The sequence below is a fragment of the Oncorhynchus keta genome, chromosome 27, assembly GCF_023373465.1.
Source record: "Oncorhynchus keta strain PuntledgeMale-10-30-2019 chromosome 27, Oket_V2, whole genome shotgun sequence".
In the NCBI taxonomy this organism is placed as follows: domain Eukaryota; kingdom Metazoa; phylum Chordata; class Actinopteri; order Salmoniformes; family Salmonidae; genus Oncorhynchus; species Oncorhynchus keta.
The window spans coordinates 36897116-36916017 of record NC_068447.1 but is presented as its reverse complement, the minus strand read 5'-3'; the positions used below and the strand labels follow the sequence as shown (position 1 = coordinate 36916017).

Genomic DNA, 18902 nt, shown 5'->3' with positions numbered 1-18902 from the left:
CTAAATTGCGCCTGGGCTGGAATAATACATTATGGCCTTTCTCTTGCATTTCAAAGATGATGGTACAAAGAAAACACCAAAAAAGCATGTTTTTTTCTTTGTATTATCTTTTACCAGATCTAATGTGTTATATTCTCCTAGATTAATTTCACATCTTCACAAACTACAAAGTGTTTCCTTTCAAATGGTATCAAGAATATGCATATCCTTGCTTCAGGTCCTGAGCTACAGGCAGTTAGATTTGGATATGTCATTTTAGGCGAAAATTGGGGGGAAAGGGGAGGATCCTAATTACAATTCAGAGCATGAAATCAAGACGGAAGAGGTTAGTTAGAGGGGAACATATCACACCAGCTCCGCCCATTCTTTCACAGTCTATATAAAACTTTCCTAGACTCTCACTGCTGCAATAGACATCAACTTTACTCGTCATTCGGGTGACATTGACAACAACTTTCTGCTGAGTAATAGCTAATTCTTCAAGTTTCTTGTTTTCTTCAATAACTCAATATTGTCACAGTGACATTCAGTCGTGTGACAATCAATATACGTTAGTGTTTTCAGACAGAATTAGGCCTGCTCGCGTAGCCAATTTCCTGGGCGTCTGCCCCTGGTTTCGATGTTCCCGCAATCCAGCGGGTGTTAAGATCCATGGAAGTGGCCGGTTTCTACGACAGGGATTGCTTTGCTTTCCAGAGTACAAACTACATTATCAGGCCCATTAGCGATAACAGCACTTGTAAGCAGCCCATTGACGGCTCGATGACGGAGCTTGGCATAGCCGAGAACGAGAAAGCGATAGATTTCAGTGTCTACTTGGATCCTCCTGCTGCGCACTGTCAACAACTGGCAACACAAAACGAAACTCATCAGAGAGGGGTAGACATATTCGCAGATTTCCTTGCCGAGGAAAGCAGGATAAAGAGACGTTCATCATTACAACAAAACTACAGAAACTACATATCTCTCAACGAGCGGGAGACAAGTGTGCACGAGCATAGAGAGCCATACGTCCTGGGCTATCCTGAACTGCAGGAGACCCGTGTGGACACCGTGTTCAGCCCGGAGTTTCTTGGGAACCACTTTAAATCCGGTGAAAGAGACGAGTCTCAAGAGGACCCAAGAATGGACAACGGTTCAACTGGCTACGACATGAGGTATCTTCATTACCAGTCGACTCCAAGTGGCAGCCTTGGTAACATTTCCACTGCATCCTCGTCTTCCTCCAGTCCACCCGGTACACCTGCACTGTCAGGTAAATGCACGTCGCCTTCGCGGGGCGGGAAAATGTCGTCTGGTGTCAAGGGGAAGAAGCGACTGGAAAAGAACAGTGAGGAATATAAGCAGAGGCGGGAGAGGAACAACCTTGCTGTTAGAAAGAGCAGGGATAAAGCCAAAATGCGCAATACGGAGACGCAACACAAAGTGCTGGAACTGGCCGCAGAGAATGATCGTTTACAAAAACGCGTGGAGCAGCTGTCAAGAGAACTTGCCACCCTGCGTAACTTGCTTTCTGCCACTGGTTAGTTAGTGTAAGCCACACCGGAGTGCCCACACACCGCTGGAAACCGGTACTTTATCAGGCACTGACTTAAAAACCCATGTATTGCTGTGCCATAATTCTGAAAAAGTGATTCCAATATGTTACGTTTGTGTACAGAATCTATATGTGGAAAAAGCCCCCAACAGTTTACAAGACACGTCGTGATTAAGCACAGAAGGTGCATGGAATGTGCAACCATTCATGATTCTTGACTTGTCACCTTCATTCTGTGTTTATTCATTTTGTGTATGCAGTATTTCTGTAAGGGCTTTGTATTTTATATAGAATATTGATAAATATTCTGTTATTTAAAAATACCTTTCTTTATCTGGAGCAGTGGTTATCAAGGGAAGTGTTGTAGCCCACTGCAGAGGTATGATGCAACTCTTTGTAACAGTATTGTCAATGAATTAAGTCATCTCTTAATATGATGAAAATGTACACATGTTTTAATGGTACTTGATATTTTATTGAATTAAACAGATTTATACTTTGATATTATTCATTTTGTATGTTGTTTATTTGTGACATTTCAAAAAGGTAGTAGATCATTTGACTGGTGTATTCCACTCTCTCGTTTCACACACATACATACACATACACAGAATTAAATATAACAATTTATTTATCTTTTCTCTCACATACATGTGTAAGAATTCAAGGTGTAAATAACTCAAGGAATAAAAATATAGGTGTACATAAACTCAAACATAAGGAAGCTTATATCTCTTATTTTAGACCCGTGGGCGCAGTGATTTGGAATATGATGACTAATTTGCATCTAATGATAGTTATTCAAAATGATAAGTCATGATATTGAGAACCTAAATGTAAATACCAGTATTACTACAGCGTGATTCAGTTAAACAATTCAGCAGTGTATTGGTGAAAGAAGACATACCAACTGAGTCTTTTTATCCAATGGCACCATTATCTTAAGCACACACCTCTGTCAATAGTCTGTTGGGTCCACTGACCCACAGAGGGGTTCAAGGTCTCACAAACCAAGATTAATCAGCAGCTAACCTGCCCAAACACACCACCACAGTCCTGCAAACAGCTTTTTGAAAACGTGTATAACCTGCCAGCCTCAAATATCAAGTGGCATACTTTAATATTTAGCCTATGAGACGACCCAAAAAGAAGAGTGATTTTGGATGTGGAAATAATAATAATAATAATGGTCAGTAGGACTAGATAAGCAAGTTCAGTTTTAGTTTCAACTAAAAACTAGTCTCAGTGGAACTGGCCGATAATACCAAGTTGCCATTTCTCCACATGAATGTGGAAATTACTTAAAATACTATCAAACTTGGCCCTCGAGTTGCCGTAATAATACACTCTTAGAAGAAGAAAAAAGGTTCCAAAAGGGTTCTTCAACTGTCCCCAGAGGAGTACCCTTTTTGGTTTCAGGTAGAACCCTTTGGGGGTGTATCTAAAACCCTCTGGGTTTTAGGGTACATAGAACCTAAAAGGGTTCTACCTGGAACCAAAAAGGGTTCTTCAAAAGGTTCTCCTATGGGGACAGCCGAATAACCCTTTCAGGTTCTATATAACCCCCCCTGTCACCTCACTCATAAGAACATCTTTGACATGGGCATGGCCTACTGTATACCCATGACAATGCAGGGCGGAGGTTTGGGAAGGATGCCAGTTTCAGGAGAGAGAGCAAATTGTGTATGTGTGCTTTATGTATTTCTCAATGAGGCTTTGTTACTGCACCCAATAGCTCCAAGAACATTTTCACACTGTCATTCTTCCTTGTATCACACAAAATAGAAAATACAATGTTTTGAACGTACTGGATTTCACAACACAACTTCCCATAATGGAAACAGAGTATATTGCTCAACAACATCTTCCTGTTCCATCAGTGAATTAAAATGTCACACCCAATGAAAAAAAAATCCTCTATGCAATTTTAACTTACAAGACAAATCTAGCAATAGGTTGTAATACTTAAAGGGATAGTTCACCCAAATTATACTGTACATTCACTTAATTTGATTGATTCCTAAAAGTAGTGGACACTGTATTGTCTTGTTTGGGTTTGTTTTCTAAGCTGCAGCATAGCATTAACATCATTGAGTTCTACCCTCAGTTTAAATGGATTGGCTTTGGTTATTGTTCTCAGTCTGACACACACACACACACACACACACACACACACACACACACACACACACACACACACACACACACACACACACACACACACACACACACACACACACACACACACACACACACACACACACACACACACACACACACAGAGTGGTCAAACTTGTTTCTTGGGGTGACCTTGTAGTCCTGGCCCCTGCAGCTCCTGGATCCTCCCGGATCCTTGCTAGTGCCTGTTTCAGACTGAGGAGAGGGAATTTCCCACACATATTACCGTCAATGAGCAGTGGTTGTCCGTAAACTCCACATTGCATCATACCTACTGCACACCAATAGCCCTCCTAAAAACTCCTCTGGTAGAGCAATACAAACAGAGCAGCCCCACCTTGTGTTTGAGACTTTAAACAGGACATGGTAAAATGGTAAGCTATCCCTCACATCTATGAATCACTAGTTTTGTTTATTTAGAGTGAGATCTAGCTAGATAAATTATAGCCTTTCTTGTTGTACTTTCTTTCTATTTATGTTCAATGTGAGACTTCCCTCAAAACACTCTTCCCTGAAGACACATGAAACAGTGATATGTCAACATATCTGTGACTTTTTTGGACACCATAGCATTTCAACATGATATCAATATGCAACAAATAAGTGTAGGGACGATATTGAACACTGACCAGGAAATGTACCAAGTTGACTTTTGTTGAATCATATTAATTTCTAAATTGTGTGTATGGTATACCCTTTTTGGGAAACTAAATTACATTGCTCTGTCAAAACAGTTGCATTTTACTGAAGTAATAACACATTTATAAACTATACATTAGGTGTAACTCTTTTTTTATAAATATTATTTATACACATTGGCTATAAGATTCAGGCTGGTTCCCAGACTTGCCCTCTACCATCCTCTGACCAGCTCCCTTCACTCAAGCCATGAACTGACCCTCTCCATCTTCAGAGGATGCAGCTTTCAAAGACTTGGCCTCTATTGGTTGACCTGTCATGATATATTTATATAATATATTGTCAGGCAGATACTCACTGTATCTGATTATATTTTATGTTAACAAACAGTTCACTACTACAGACCAAATAGCTGATTTCGATTTTACACATGCCAATAAATGGATAGTTCACCTAAATTACAAAATGACATATTGGTTCCCTTACCCTGTAAGCAGGTTTTGGACAAGGTATGACATCAGTTCGTGCTTTGGTTTAGTTTCCCTGGCACTAGTTCCACATGCTAATGTTTTAGCATTTGTGACACAAATCACATTAAAGTCATGGGACCAATATTAGCATTTCTTACTCACGTCATGTTTAAAACCTCCATAAGTGAATTTGTTGAGCTTCACAATCAATTTGAGATACTTTTAGATGATTTGGACATGATGCGTGAAAAATGCTAATATCAGTCCCATGACTTGAATTTGATTTCATGCCACAAATGCTAAAATGTTAGCATGTGGAAACAGTGCCAGGGAAACTAAACCAAAGCATGGATGCTGTCATACCTTGTCCATAGGCTGCTAACAGGGTAAGGAAACCAATGTGTCATTTTGTAATTTGGGTGAACTATCCCTTTAACCTAGATAAAAATGGCAGTAATGTGAGAGATGTGCTCCCCGGATATCCGGAACATGGGCTTGCTACGGGAATTCAGAAATGCTGAGATACCGTAAGAGGCAGGAGGATGATCTGGCTTGGAGTGAACCCAGATTTCAACAGCTTCTGTACTTCTCCTATTTTACTGTGAACGGCTGCAAAGAGGCAGCACTGACGTGCAGTAGCAGGGACCTGTGGTCACTGCAGAGCAAGTATTATGGGTCTTGTGAAACAGAACGCCATCCTGCTCTTGCATAAGGGAAAACATTAGCAGGTGACAAAACAACCATATACTGTATGTAGGTGTCAATTTAGTTTACCTTTGGTTACAGTGTCATACTGTAATTTGTATGTAGAGGTCAGAGATACGTGGCAAGCCAGGCCTCTATACCACCCAGAATACAATTACACAGTACAATTAAATTAAGTTGATCACTTTCTCAAACAATGATGTTATATCATACCGTATTACAATTCATAGATGCGTATGTAAACAAATAGAAACAACTTAAAAATGAGATTGGTGTTGCAAGTGAACCTGATATTGGCAATATGCAGGCAGGCAGGGGCAGAAAAGGCTACCACCACCTGAAGGGATGTAAATCAACCGTTCGTGTGGTGTCAGACTACTCACAATGGCTCTGACAATGAGCCCACATGCGAGATATGGCATCTTTACCTTTCTGATCAGATAGAGAACGCGTTAAATCAGTTCTTGTATTGTCATAAGTGATGAAAGTGTGCCTTAAATACACACAAAAGGATATTTGATCTGTGAATTGAGTTTCTAGTCACATTTTATCAGACACAGAAAAGCTTAGAGTGTTGAACATCTGAACTAGAAAGTTGAAGCATCTATCAAGTCATTGCTCTGTTCCTCAATGTACTCCCTGAAAACTTCCTAGATTACAAGTACTAAAGCGAAGGTCCGGTTTCCTTTTGACATGACCTTCAAGTTCTTTAAACCTCTTAAGGATCTGACCCTTTTTTTTAAATTTTCACCTAAAATGACATACCTATACATATATACAGTCGGTGGCCAAAATATTTGAGAATTACACAAATATTAATTTTCACCAAGTCTACTGCCTCAGTTTGTATAATGGCAATTTGCATATACTCCAGAATGTTATGAAGAGTGATCAGATGAATTGCAATTCATTGCAAAGTCCCTCTTTGCCATGCAAATGAACTGAATTCCCCCAAAAACATTTCCACTGCATTTCAGCCCTGCCACAAAAGGACCAGCTGACATCATGTCAGTGATTCTCTCGTTAACACAGGTGCGAGTGTTGACATGAACAAGTGGAGATCACTCTGTCATGCTGATTGAGTTCGAATAACAGATTGGAAGCTTCAAAAGGAGGGTGGTGCTTGGAATCATTGTTCTTCCTCTGTCAACCATGGTTACCTGCAAGGAAACAGGTGCCGTCATCATTGCTTAGCACAAAAAGAGCTTCATAGCCAAGGATATTGCTGCCAGTAGGATTGCACCTAAATCAACCATTTATCGGATCATCAAAAACTTCAAGAAGAGCGGTTCAATTGTTGTGAAGAAGGCTTCAGGGTGCCCAAGAAAGTCCAGCAAGTGCTAGGACCGTCTCCTAAAGTTCATTCAGCTGCGGGATCGGGGCACCACCAGTACAGAGCTTTCTCAGGAATGGCAGCAGGCAGGTGTGCGTGCATCTGCATGCACAGTGAGGCGAAGACTTCTGGAGGATGGCCTGGTGTCAAGAAGGGCAGCAAAAAAGCAACTTCTCTCCAGAAAAAAACATCAGAGAAATACTGATATTCTGCAAAATGTACAGGGATTGGACTGCTGAGGACTGGGGTAAAGTTATTTTCTCTGATGAATCCCCTTGCCGATTGTTTGGGGCATCTGGAAAAAAGCTTGTCCGGAAAAGACAAGGTGAGCGCTACCATCAGTCATGTGTCATGCCAACAGTAAAGCATCCTGAGATCATTCATGTGTGAGGTTGCTTCTCAGCCAAGGGAGTGGGCTCACTCACAATTTTGCCTAAGAACACAGCCATGAATACAGAATGGTACCAACACATCCTCCGAGAGCAACTTCTCCCAACCATCCAGGAACAGTTTGGTGACGAACAATGCAATTTCCAGCATGATGGAGCACCTTGCCATAAGGAAAAAGTGATAACTAAGTGGCTCTGGGAATAAAGCATCGTTATTTTGGGTCCATCGCCAGGAAACTCCCCAGAACTTAATCCCATTGATTGACCAACTCCAAGCATTAATTATGCAAGAACGGGCTGCCATCAGTCAGGATGTGGCCCAGAAGTTATTTCAAATCAAATCAAATCAAATTTTATTTGTCACATACACATGGTTAGCAGATGTTAATGCGAGTGTAGCGAAATGCTTGTGCTTCTAGTTCCGACAATGCAGTAATAACCAACAAGTAATCTAACTAACAATTCCAAAACTACTGTCTTATACATAGTGTAAGGGGATAAAGAATATGTACATAAAGATATATGAATGAGTGATGGTACAGAGCAGCATAGGCAAGATACAGTAGATGGTATCGAATACAGTATATACATATGAGATGAGTATGTAAACAAAGTGGCATAGTTAAAGTGGCTAGTGATACATGTATTACATAAGGATGCAGTAGATGATATAGAGTACAGTATATACGTATGCATATGAGATGAATAACGTAGGGTATGTAACATTATATAAGATAGCATTGTTTAAAGTGGCCTTCTGTAGCTGATATAGTGGGTTTCCCCGGGACCACCCATCAGAATGTATGCACACATGACTGTAAGTTCGTCTGCTAAATATATAATTATATTATATATTTTACATCATTTCATCAATTCCCATTATTAAAGTGGCTGGAGTTGAGTCAGTGTCAGTGTGTTGGCAGCAGCCACTCAATGTTAGTGGTGGCTGTTTAACAGTCTGATGGCCTTGAGATAGAAGCTGTTTTTCAGTCTCTCGGTCCCAGCTTTGATGCACCTGTACTGACCTCGCCTTCTGGATGATAGCGGGGTGAACAGGCAGTGGCTCGGGTGGTTGTTGTCCTTGATGATCTTTATGGCCTTCCTGTAACATCGGGTGGTGTAGGTGTCCTGGAGGGCAGGTAGTTTGCCCCCGGTGATGCGTTGTGCAGACCTCACTACCCTCTGGAGAGCCTTACGGTTGTGGGCGGAGCAGTTGCCGTACCAGGCGGTGATACAGCCCGCCAGGATGCTCTCGATTGTGCATCTGTAGAAGTTTGTGAGTGCTTTTGGTGACAAGCCAAATTTCTTCAGCCTCCTGAGGTTGAAGAGGCGCTGCTGCGCCTTCTTCACAATGCTGTCTGTGTGAGTGGACCAATTCAGTTTGTCTGTGATGTGTATGCCGAGGAACTTAAAACTTGCTACCCTCTCCACTACTGTTCCATCGATGTGGATAGGGGGGTGTTCCCTCTGCTGTTTCCTGAAGTCCACAATCATCTCCTTGGTTTTGTTGACGTTGAGTGTGAGGTTATTTTCCTGACACCACGTTCCGAGGGCCCTCACCTCCTCCCTGTAGGCCATATCGTCGTTGTTGGTAATCAAGCCTACCAATGTTGTGTCGTCCGCAAACTTGATGATTGAGTTGGAGGTGTGCGTGGCCACGCAGTAATGGGTGAACAGGGAGTACAGGATAGGGCTCAGAACACACCCTTGTGGGGCCCCAGTGTTGAGGATCAGCGGGGTGGAGATGTTGTTGCCTACCCTCACCACCTGGGGGCGGCCCATCAGGAAGTCCAGTACCCAGTTGCACAGGGCGGGGTCGAGACCCAGGGTCTCGAGCTTGATGACGAGCTTGGAGGGTACTATGGTGTTGAATGCCGAGCTGTAGTCGATGAACAGCATTCTCACATAGGTATTCCTCTTGTCCAGATGGGTTAGGGCAGTGTGCAGTGTGGTTGGGATTGCATCGTCTGTAGACCTATTTGGGCGGTAAGCAAATTGGAGTGGGTCTAGGGTGTCAGGTAGGGTGGAGGTGATATGGTCCTTGACTAGTCTCTCAAAGCACTTCATGATGACGGAAGTGAGTGCTACGGGGCGGTAGTCATTTAGCTCAGTTACCTTAGCTTTCTTGGGAACAGGAACAATGGTGGCCCTCTTGAAGCATGTGGGAACAGCAGACTGGTATAGGGATTGATTGAATATGACCATAAACACACCGGCCAGGTGGTCTGCGCATGCTCTGAGGGCGCGGCTGGGGATGCCGTCTGGGCCTGCAGCCTTGCGAGGGTTAACACGTTTAAATGTCTTACTCACCTCGGCTGCAGTGAAGGAGAGTCCGCATGTTTTCGTTGCAGGCCGTGTCAGTGGCACTGTATTGTCCTCAAAGCGGGCAAAAAAGTTATTTAGTCTGCCTGGGAGCAAGACATCCTGGTCCGTGACTGGGCTGGTTTCCTTCTTGTAGTCCGTGATTGACTGAAGACCCTGCCACATGCCTCTTGTGTCTGAGCCGTTGAATTGAGATTCTACTTTTTCTCTGTACTGACGCTTAGCTTGTTTGATAGCCTTGCGGAGGGAATAGCTGCACTGTTTGTATTCGGTCATGTTACCAGTCACCTTGCCCTGATTAAAAGCAGTGGTTCGCGCTTTCAGTTTCATGCGAATGCTGTCATCAATCCACGGTTTCTGGTTAGGGAATGTTTTAATCGTTGCTATGGGAACGACATATTCAACGCACGTTCTAATGAACTCGCACACCGAATCAGCGTATTCGTCAATATTGTTATCTGACGCAATACGAAACATATCCCAGTCCACGTGATGGAAGCAGTCTTGGAGTGTGGAGTCAGCTTGGTCGGACCAGCGTTGGACAGACCTCAGCATGGGAGCCTCTTGTTTTAGTTTCTGTCTGTAGGCAGGGATCAACAAAATGGAGTTGTGGTCAGCTTTTCTGAAAGGAGGGCGGGGCAGGGCCTTATATGCGTCGCGGAAGTTAGAGTAACAATGATCCAAGGTTTTTCCACTCCTGGTTGCGCAATCGATATGCTGATAAAATTTAGGGAGTCTTGTTTTCAGATTAGCCTTGTTAAAATCCCCAGCTACAATGAATGCAGCCTCCGGATAAAAGGATTCCAGTTTGCAAAGAGTCAAATAAAGTTCGTTCAGAGCCATCGATGTGTCTGCTTGGGGGGGGATATATACGGCTGTGATTATAATCGAAGAGAATTCTCTTGGTAGATAATGTGGTCGACATTTGATTGTGAGGAATTCTAAATCAGGTGAACAGAAGGATTTGAGTTCCTGTATGTTTCTTTCACACCGTGTCTCGTTAGCCATAAGGCATACGCCCCCGCCCCTCTTCTTACCAGAAAGATGTTTGTTTCTGTCGGCGCGATGCGTGGAGAAACCCGCTGGCTGCACCACCTCCGATAGCTTCTCTCCAGTGAGCCATGTTTCCGTGAAGCAAAGAACGTTACAGTCTCTGATGTCCCTCTGGAATGCTACCCTTGCTCGGATTTCATCAACCTTGTTGTCAAGAGACTGGACATTGGCGAGAAGAATGCTAGGGAGTGGTGCACGATGTGCCCGTCTCCGGAGTCTGACCAGAAGACCGCCTCGTTTCCCTCTTTTTCGGAGTCGTTTTTTTGGGTCGCTGCATGGGATCCATTCCGTTGTCCTGTTTGAAAGGCAGAACACAGGATCCGCTTCGCGAAAATCATATTCTTGGTCGTACTGATGGTGAGTTGACGATGATCTTATATTCAGTAGTTCTTCTCGACTGTATGTAATGAAACCTATGACCTGGGGTACTAATGTAAGAAATAACACGTAAAAAAACAAAAAACTGCATAGTTTCCTAGGAACGCGAAGCGAGGCGGCCATCTCTGTCGGCGCTGGAAGTAGGGCGGATTGCAGAGGTCTTGAAAAAGAAGGGTCAACACTGCAAATATTGACTCCCGAGGGGACCCACCAATCCTGTAGAGGTTAATTAAATACAGTGAGGGAAAAAAGTATTTGATCCCCTGCTGATTTTGTACGTTTGCCCACTAACAAAGAAAGTATCGGTATATAATTTATTTTTTAAAATTTCTTTTTAAAATGGTACCTCCTTTTCTCCCCAATTTCGTGGTATCCAATTGTTCATATTGTTAGTCTTGTCTCATTGCTACAACTCCCGTACGGGCTCGGGAGAGACGAAGGTCGAAAACCATGCGTCCTCCGAAACACAACCCAACCAAGCCGCACTGCTTCTTAACACAGCGCACATCCAACCCGGAAGCAAGCCGCACCAATGTGTTGGAGGAAACACCGTGCACCTGGCGACCTGGTTAGCGTGCACTGCACCCGGCCCGCCACATGAGTCCCTAGTGTGCGATGAGACAAGGATATCCCTACCGGCCAAACCCTCCCTAACCCGGGCAGCGCACAACTCCGGCTGCAACAGTCTCTGGTGGCACAATCAATTTATAACATTTTTGGCATGCGTTTTTCTGGATTTTTTGTTGTTGTTATTCTGTCTTTCACTGTTCAAATAAACTTACCATTAAAATTATAGACGGATCATTTCTTTGTCAGTGGGCAAACGTACAAAATCAGCAGGGGATCAAATACTTTTTTCCCTCACTGTATAACAGAATAAAAATGTATTCTCCTCATAACAGAAAATAAATATCTAAGAATTACAAGTTTTATTGTCTTGTAATTTTTTACAAGACCATTTACTTTTCAATCAAGAAAAAAAAAACTAGTATTGAAGAAAGGGAGGTATGTTTTTTGCAACTGGCAGTGATCAACAGGTTTCTAACTCTTTTTTTCTGGTGCTTACTGCACCAGATTAGTGGATAGTTGCGCAATAAGATCCTAGTCATATCGTCTAGCTACACAATGTCTCACGCTCATCCATGTACAGGTGAGCCGGCCCACACAGGCTACTCAACAGGAAATGGGGTGTGTTGGCACACATTGTTTGAATAGATGAACACACCACCCACATCAAGCAAAATGTGACAAACCTCACATTCATTTGAACCTTTCCCCTTATTTCCATAATTGAGTGTAGCTGATATTGATAAATGTATTGATAAATGTAGAAAATTATAACAAATAACAGTACATTTGTAAATATCTACAAAAAAACAATATATTTCACAATTTCTTCTGCCACTACCAAAGTATGTACAACTTTACATATAATGATAAGTCACCAATATGAAAAGCAACACAGCAGTGTCAACTGTTGTGGTGGCGGAGGCCCAGGGAGGTCAGCTCAATTAAGTTTGTTTTCATTATTACCCTCTTGTTAACTTCATCAGTCGTTGCCGTGTTTGATGAGCCCTGGGCCAGAGGAAGGAAGTGGGAGATTCAGAGTATATTGGAGGGGTAAAACACCAGCTATACAACTCAGAAATATGTCTGTTTAAACAAAGAGCAAGCTGCTGTGACCTACATGCCTTAACCGAACCTCTTAACACCAAGCAAGACCGCATGTCTCAGCCATAGCAGGCCTGACAGTGACAGGGTGTCGACACCATCAGCAAACGGGGACAGGAACAGGAACCAGTACTAATGCTCATGGGTTAGTGTCATAGCAACCGTCTCCAAAGAGATCAACTTCAGAAACTATGTTGCGTGGTCGGGATAGCAATAAGACAGTAACAGTGTTTTTCCATTAAAGTGAAGAATGCACACTCAGTTTAGGAGTGTCACGCCCTGACCTTAGAGAGACGTTTTATTTCTCTATTTGGTTAGGTCAGGGTGTGATGTGAGGTGGGCATTCTATGTTTTGTTTTCTAGGTTTCTTTATTTCTATGTTTTGGCTGGGTATGGTTCTCAATCAGGGACAGCTGTCTATCGTTGTCTCTGATTGGGAATCATACTTAGGTGGCCCTTTTTCCCTCCTTTCAGTGTGGGTAGTTAACTTTGTTAGTGGCACTTAGCCCTGTAAGCTTCACGGTTGTTTTTCGTTTGTTGTTTTGTTGGCGACATTTTACAATAAAAGGAAAATATACGCGCACCACGCTACGCTTTGGTCCACTTCTTTCAACGGCAGTGACAGAACTACCCACCAGAAAGGGACCAAGCAGCGTGGTAAAAAGGAGGACTGGACATGGGATGACATCCTGGACGGCAAGGGATCCTGGACGTGGGAGGAGATCCTGGCCGGAAAGGATCGCCTGCCGTGGGAGCAGGTAGAAGCAGAGAGGAAGTCGAAGGCAGCTGGTAAAGGGGCCCAGCGTTATGAGGGAACATGGCTAGTAAGGAAGCCCGAGAGGCAGCCCCCAAACATTTTTTTGGGGGGAACACGGGGAGTTTGGCTGAGTCAGGTTGGAGACCTGAGCCAACTCCCCGTGCTTACCGTGGTGAGCGCCGTACTGGTCAGGCACCGTGTTATGCTGTGGAGCGCACGGTGTCTCCAGTGCGCATTCACAGCCCGGTGCGCTACCTTCCAGCTCCCCTTATCGGCTGGGCTGGAGTGGGCATCCAGCCAGGTAAGAGGGTGCCGGCTCAGCGCATATGACCGCCAGTACCTCTCTACGGCCCAGGATATCCTGCGCACTGTGTCTCCGGTGCGTCTGCACAGCCCAGTGCATCTTGGGCCTGCGCGCCGCACGTGCCAGGCCAAAGTCACCATCCAGCCAGGACGGGTTGTGCAGGCTCTACACTCGAGACCTCCAGTGCGCCTCCGTGGCCCAGTGTATCTTGTGCCCGCTCCAAGAACCAAGCCTCCTGTATGTCTTCCCAGCCTGGTGAGTCCTGTGCCTGCTCCCGGAGCCAGGCCCCCTGTGTGTCTCTCCAGCACAGTGATGATCCATGGCAAGAAGCCTCCAGTGATGATCCATGGCAAGAAGCCTCCAGTGATGATCCATGGCACGAGGCCTCCAGTAATGATCCATGGCAAGAAGCCTCCAGCAGTGACAGTCTCCAGTCCGGAGCCTCCAGCAGCGACGGTCTCCTGTCCAGAGCCTCCATCAGCGACGGTCTCCAGTCCGGGGCCCGCAGCGAGGGTCCCCAGTCCGGGGCCCGCAATGAGCATCACAGTTGTTTTTCGTTTTTTGTTTTGTTGGCGACATTTAAAAATAAAAGGAAAATGTACGCTCAACACTTTGGTCCACTTCTTTCGACGGCCATGACTAGGAGGCTGGTTTTGGGTGAGTCAAAATTCTCTGAAAACCTACAGAGGATTTGTCACACTTTGACGTTCAGTAATGAAAAAATCCAAGGAAATAATGTTCTCAGAAAAATAGATAATGGAAGTGAATTGATCTTTCATTCAGTGAGACACTTCTGGTGGAGGTATTATGAGACATCACACGCTGCATTACTTGCATGCATGACCACCAAGTACTGTGTAAGTACATGACAAGACAAATGTGTCTGCATCCGTCTATTAGGTTCTAATGACTCCAGCTCCCACAAGTCATTAAGCATTTCTCAGATGGTTTCGTTTTCTGGAATTTCCAGAACCCCATATGGCCCCCATGAAGTAATTCAGAGTATAAGAGAAAGAATTCGCTTTTATACCCTAAGGGCCTCTCAGGGCTGGCTGGCCATTGGGAAGTTCCAGGTTAATGACTAAACTCAGGACATACATTAGAATACCCTGTAGGGCAGGATTGACTCCCTTTCTGATTAGTACTGTACTGAAGTCACAGGTTCAGCAGAGGAGGCTAAGCAAAGAACCAATAACTAGGTCTATGAATGTCAATTCATTGTCAAATGTAATCTCTTGTCCATTTTATCACTGAAAGTTTTTATTATGACTACATTGATCAATTAAGTCACCTAGTAAAAGGCAAATAAATATGAATCAACATTCAGCAACATTGTTCACAGCAGACCATGAATATATACAATATGCAATACAAAATATATACAAAAGTTTATTCTTTAATAATCTTCTTAATTCATTTATTATCAGGTAGTCAATCATAGTGTATTGTTTTGATCCTATCATATAAACGGTGCTTCTTGTATCATCATCATATTTTAGCATGATCATCATCATCATTATCAGCAGCATCATCAGGAGCACCATAAACATCTAAACAATCCTGCTAATGTAAACTTTTTGCATAGTACAGTTTGTACTGAATAGAGCAGCTATGCCTTTAAGACCACTTCCTATCACTGGAAATGCCTTGGTAGTACTTGTCCCAATGCCGACTGGTGCTGCCTGTTCCATCCTGTCTCTTGACGTCAGCAGAGCCTCGAGGTTTGGGAGTGCTATTACTCACTCTTTAGTTGCATTCCTCTGATGCATGTAACACACACACACTCACTTACCCCCTAGTTTTTCCTAGCGCTGTTAGTTAAACTACTAGTCCTGGGCAACAACAGTGTTGTTACCCACATTCAGGGCCAGTTCCAGGCATAAGCGACATAAGCAGTCGCTTAGTGCCCTGGTGACTTAAAAAAAATGAAATTTAGAGTAAGAATAGTAGAATAAACCAGATGCAATTTCAAAATTTGGTTGTGCATCATCAATTTTTCTCTTGTCATGTCAGTCACTGGTGGTTACTGAATTAGCCATGTTAACTAACAATTTGTAGAGCGGTAGTTAGTCTAGCCAGCTATCTAAACTTATATTAATAATGTCAGAATACTGACCGGGCACACAGGGCACGTGTCCAGGGGACCCCCATTGATTTTGTTAGTCATTCTCACTCAGATATCATATTAACATGGCATAAGTCATTACAAAATGTATTGAATTGCCTGAAATCAGCTCTAAAATTACAAAAATGTCTCTCCACCCCATATCACAATTGGTAGAATAGCAGAAAACCTGTTTCTTTCTGCCCCATGGCAAAATTAGTTAAGTGCATGAAATTTGTTATAAATGTACACGTTTTCTCTCAGCCCCATAGCCACATGTGTACAATTCCAAAAAACTTGCTTTAAAACTGCAACATTTGCCAGTGGTGGAAAAAGTACTCAATTGTTATACTTGAGTAAAAGTAAAGATACCAAAATGTCTGAAGTAAAAGTAACCCATTAAAATACTACTTAAGTAAAAGTGTAACAGTATCTGGTTTTAAATGTACTTAATTAAGTACAGTGGTGAAAAAAGTACTAAATTGTCATACTTGAGTAAAAGTACAAGTAAATGCTACACATCAAATTCCTTAAAATAAGCAAACCAGACGCCACAAACTTTTTTGGGGGGGGGGGGCAATCGCCCACACTTTGACATAATTTACAAACGCAGTACTTGTGTTTAGTGAGTCTGCAAGATCAGATGCAGTAGGGATGACAACGCTTTGCTGTCTTGCCTAAGCATTCGAAATGTAACGAGTACTTTTGGGAGTCAGGGAAAATGTATGGCAGTGAAAAGTACATCTTTCCTTTAGGAATGTAGTAGAGTAAAAGTAGTCAGAAATATAAATAGTAAAGTGTATATACCCAAAATAAGTAGTACTTCAATGTATTTTTACTTAAGTACTTTACACCACTGACATTTTCTCTATGCCCCATGGCAAAAATAAGTACAATTGCAGGAAATTAACAAAAAATGTTCTCTCCACCGTCAAGAGAGGGGCCACTAAAATGTTTTGCTGCAACGTGGGCAACCACCCAACCAAATATTGCTTAGGGCCCCCAAAAGGCTACAGCCAGCCCTGCCCACATTTGGTCTGATACACTAAAACATGCCTGAAGTATTTACAGATATTTTACCTTTGGTCTCATTGTCCCTAATGATAGACCACAACAGTTGTGTGAGTAGTGTATAACCATGAAGAACACTAAGCCATGGCTTGCATATCATGTGTACTTAAGAAGGCCGCAAAACATGGCAACACACATCAAGAGGAAGACAACCATCCAAAGCCTTTATGAGCTTGAATGTTTGTTTTCCCATGTGGAAGTTGTACAAGCTGGACAATAGTGGCAAAAATAACTATAAAATTAATCTGTACAATCACAATGTCAACACTGAAGAGGCAGTTTTGCTCCTGTCTCCTTTGCCTCCGTAATATAATGGTACTAACCAAGGACTGAAATGATGGTTAACCTTCTAGAATCTACGTTCTGTCTAAGCCCTGTCAACTAGATGCAGCCGTGGGACGATATTTTGTTGATAATTTGTAGACTGCAAATTGACCGCAAGAAGCCCAAACATAATGTTTGATTAAAACATAATAATTTCCAGCCTTGCTTACATTTGTATACGATCACTTGTCTCTCTATTATGTGTGGGGAAACACAGGAACAGATTTCTTAAATTACAATCACTTGGAGATGATTTCCTGGTGTTATTATAGTCTTTTATGTCCAAAATCAGAAGAATAAAACATAAAATAAAACTTGGGGTGCCAAATGAAACCAAACTTGGGCCAACCTCGGGCCAGTTGGGGAACCCTGCCTTAAAGTATATCATTTATTTTTAAACGTGATTTGATGAAACGTTGAATTTGGCATGGCTGCTATTAGCCAATAGAAACTCAAGGAATAACAACAGAAAGTATTTTTTTTAAACGAAGTATGTTCTGAAGTGTCTGTCCTATATCTGAGAGATATAAAAAAGATCAGGAAACTATTTGTATTTATTTTGACATGTATTTATACATACAGTAAGATTATTACTGATGAATAGTTATGGAAAACAGGAAACGTGTGGGCTACACTGTACACAATGTGCCCAGGTATGTGAGTCATACGTTTGTATGATGACACAAGGAAACTTGATTTGTCTGTTTATGTTGAAACTTGGGCTGTTTGCGTGTACTAAAGAGCCCCCTTGTGGCAACTTCAAAACCCTGGTCTTGCACAGCCTACAAAGTGTGTCACAGTAAATAACAGATATAATAAGACATTATTAAATGTCGGTATTTTTTGCCAGGTCAGCATTATCTGTCAATGGTCAGAAATCAGAATCAGTCCACAAGTGTTATACTGCCAAAGAGTTGTATTATTAAACCAAGATAGACCACTGTCTGTCGTTTCAAACGAGAACAAATCAGTCAAATTGGGCAGAACAAGCAACGAGGTGGGGAGAGCCAAGAACGAGCTAGCGAGATCCTATTGTCGTGTTCTAGCAATATTTGCATATTTCCGTTAGGGAACTCCTATTCTGTGAAGTGCGCGGTGTGCAATAACTCGAATCGTTTTGTAGATTTAAAAGGTAAAGTCGACAAAACGTAGTCCACTCTGTTCTTAACAAATTCTGGTTTTGGGAACAGAAAACTGTATTGAGATCAAATGTTTAATCGATTAGATAATTAGCATAATCTCGGCCAACATCCATCTCGTTCCATCATCTCCCACTGCCGGCCATTATTTGGTAGTGAGTGGAAACGCCAAGCCGATGCTTCACATTTATACATCCGCTGAAATATCGGTCTCATTGTTCTATCTGTGATACCGCTGTATGCTGGACACTTCTTTAAAGTCTACTGATTTAGCTGCTTAATGTCTGAGGAACAGAAAGGCCTATCTCACCTATCAAGATTATTGGTACATTGTGGTCTTCTGGGGAGAAGCAGTAGCTCAAAGAGATGTCTGATCAATATGCTCCCTTAGTATGGCGGGCAAGGCTAAGCCTAGCTTCAATGACCATTCTTAGGTGAGACATTCTCTTCTAATGCCCTTTTCATATTGGTGATGTCAATATGATCATAATTCAATCTCATACAACAAAAATTAGATTACAAGGAAAG

General features: G+C 42.7%; 1 protein-coding gene across 1 annotated transcript; it reads left to right on the top strand.

Annotated features, from left to right (window-relative positions):
• The first annotated feature begins 392 nt into the window (after positions 1-392).
• LOC118359928 (CCAAT/enhancer-binding protein beta-like) lies at positions 393-2044 on the top strand. The gene has a single exon (XM_035738857.2). It carries the CDS (start codon positions 652-654, stop codon positions 1525-1527), a length of 876 nt encoding a protein of 291 aa, XP_035594750.1. The 5' UTR covers positions 393-651; the 3' UTR covers positions 1528-2044.
• Positions 2045-18902: the final 16858 nt, after the last annotated feature.

Coding starts and splice junctions, on each gene's coding strand:
- LOC118359928 (XM_035738857.2), top strand. CDS start 652: ATGGAAGTGGCCGGTTTCTACGACAGGGATTGCTTTGCTTTCCAGAGT.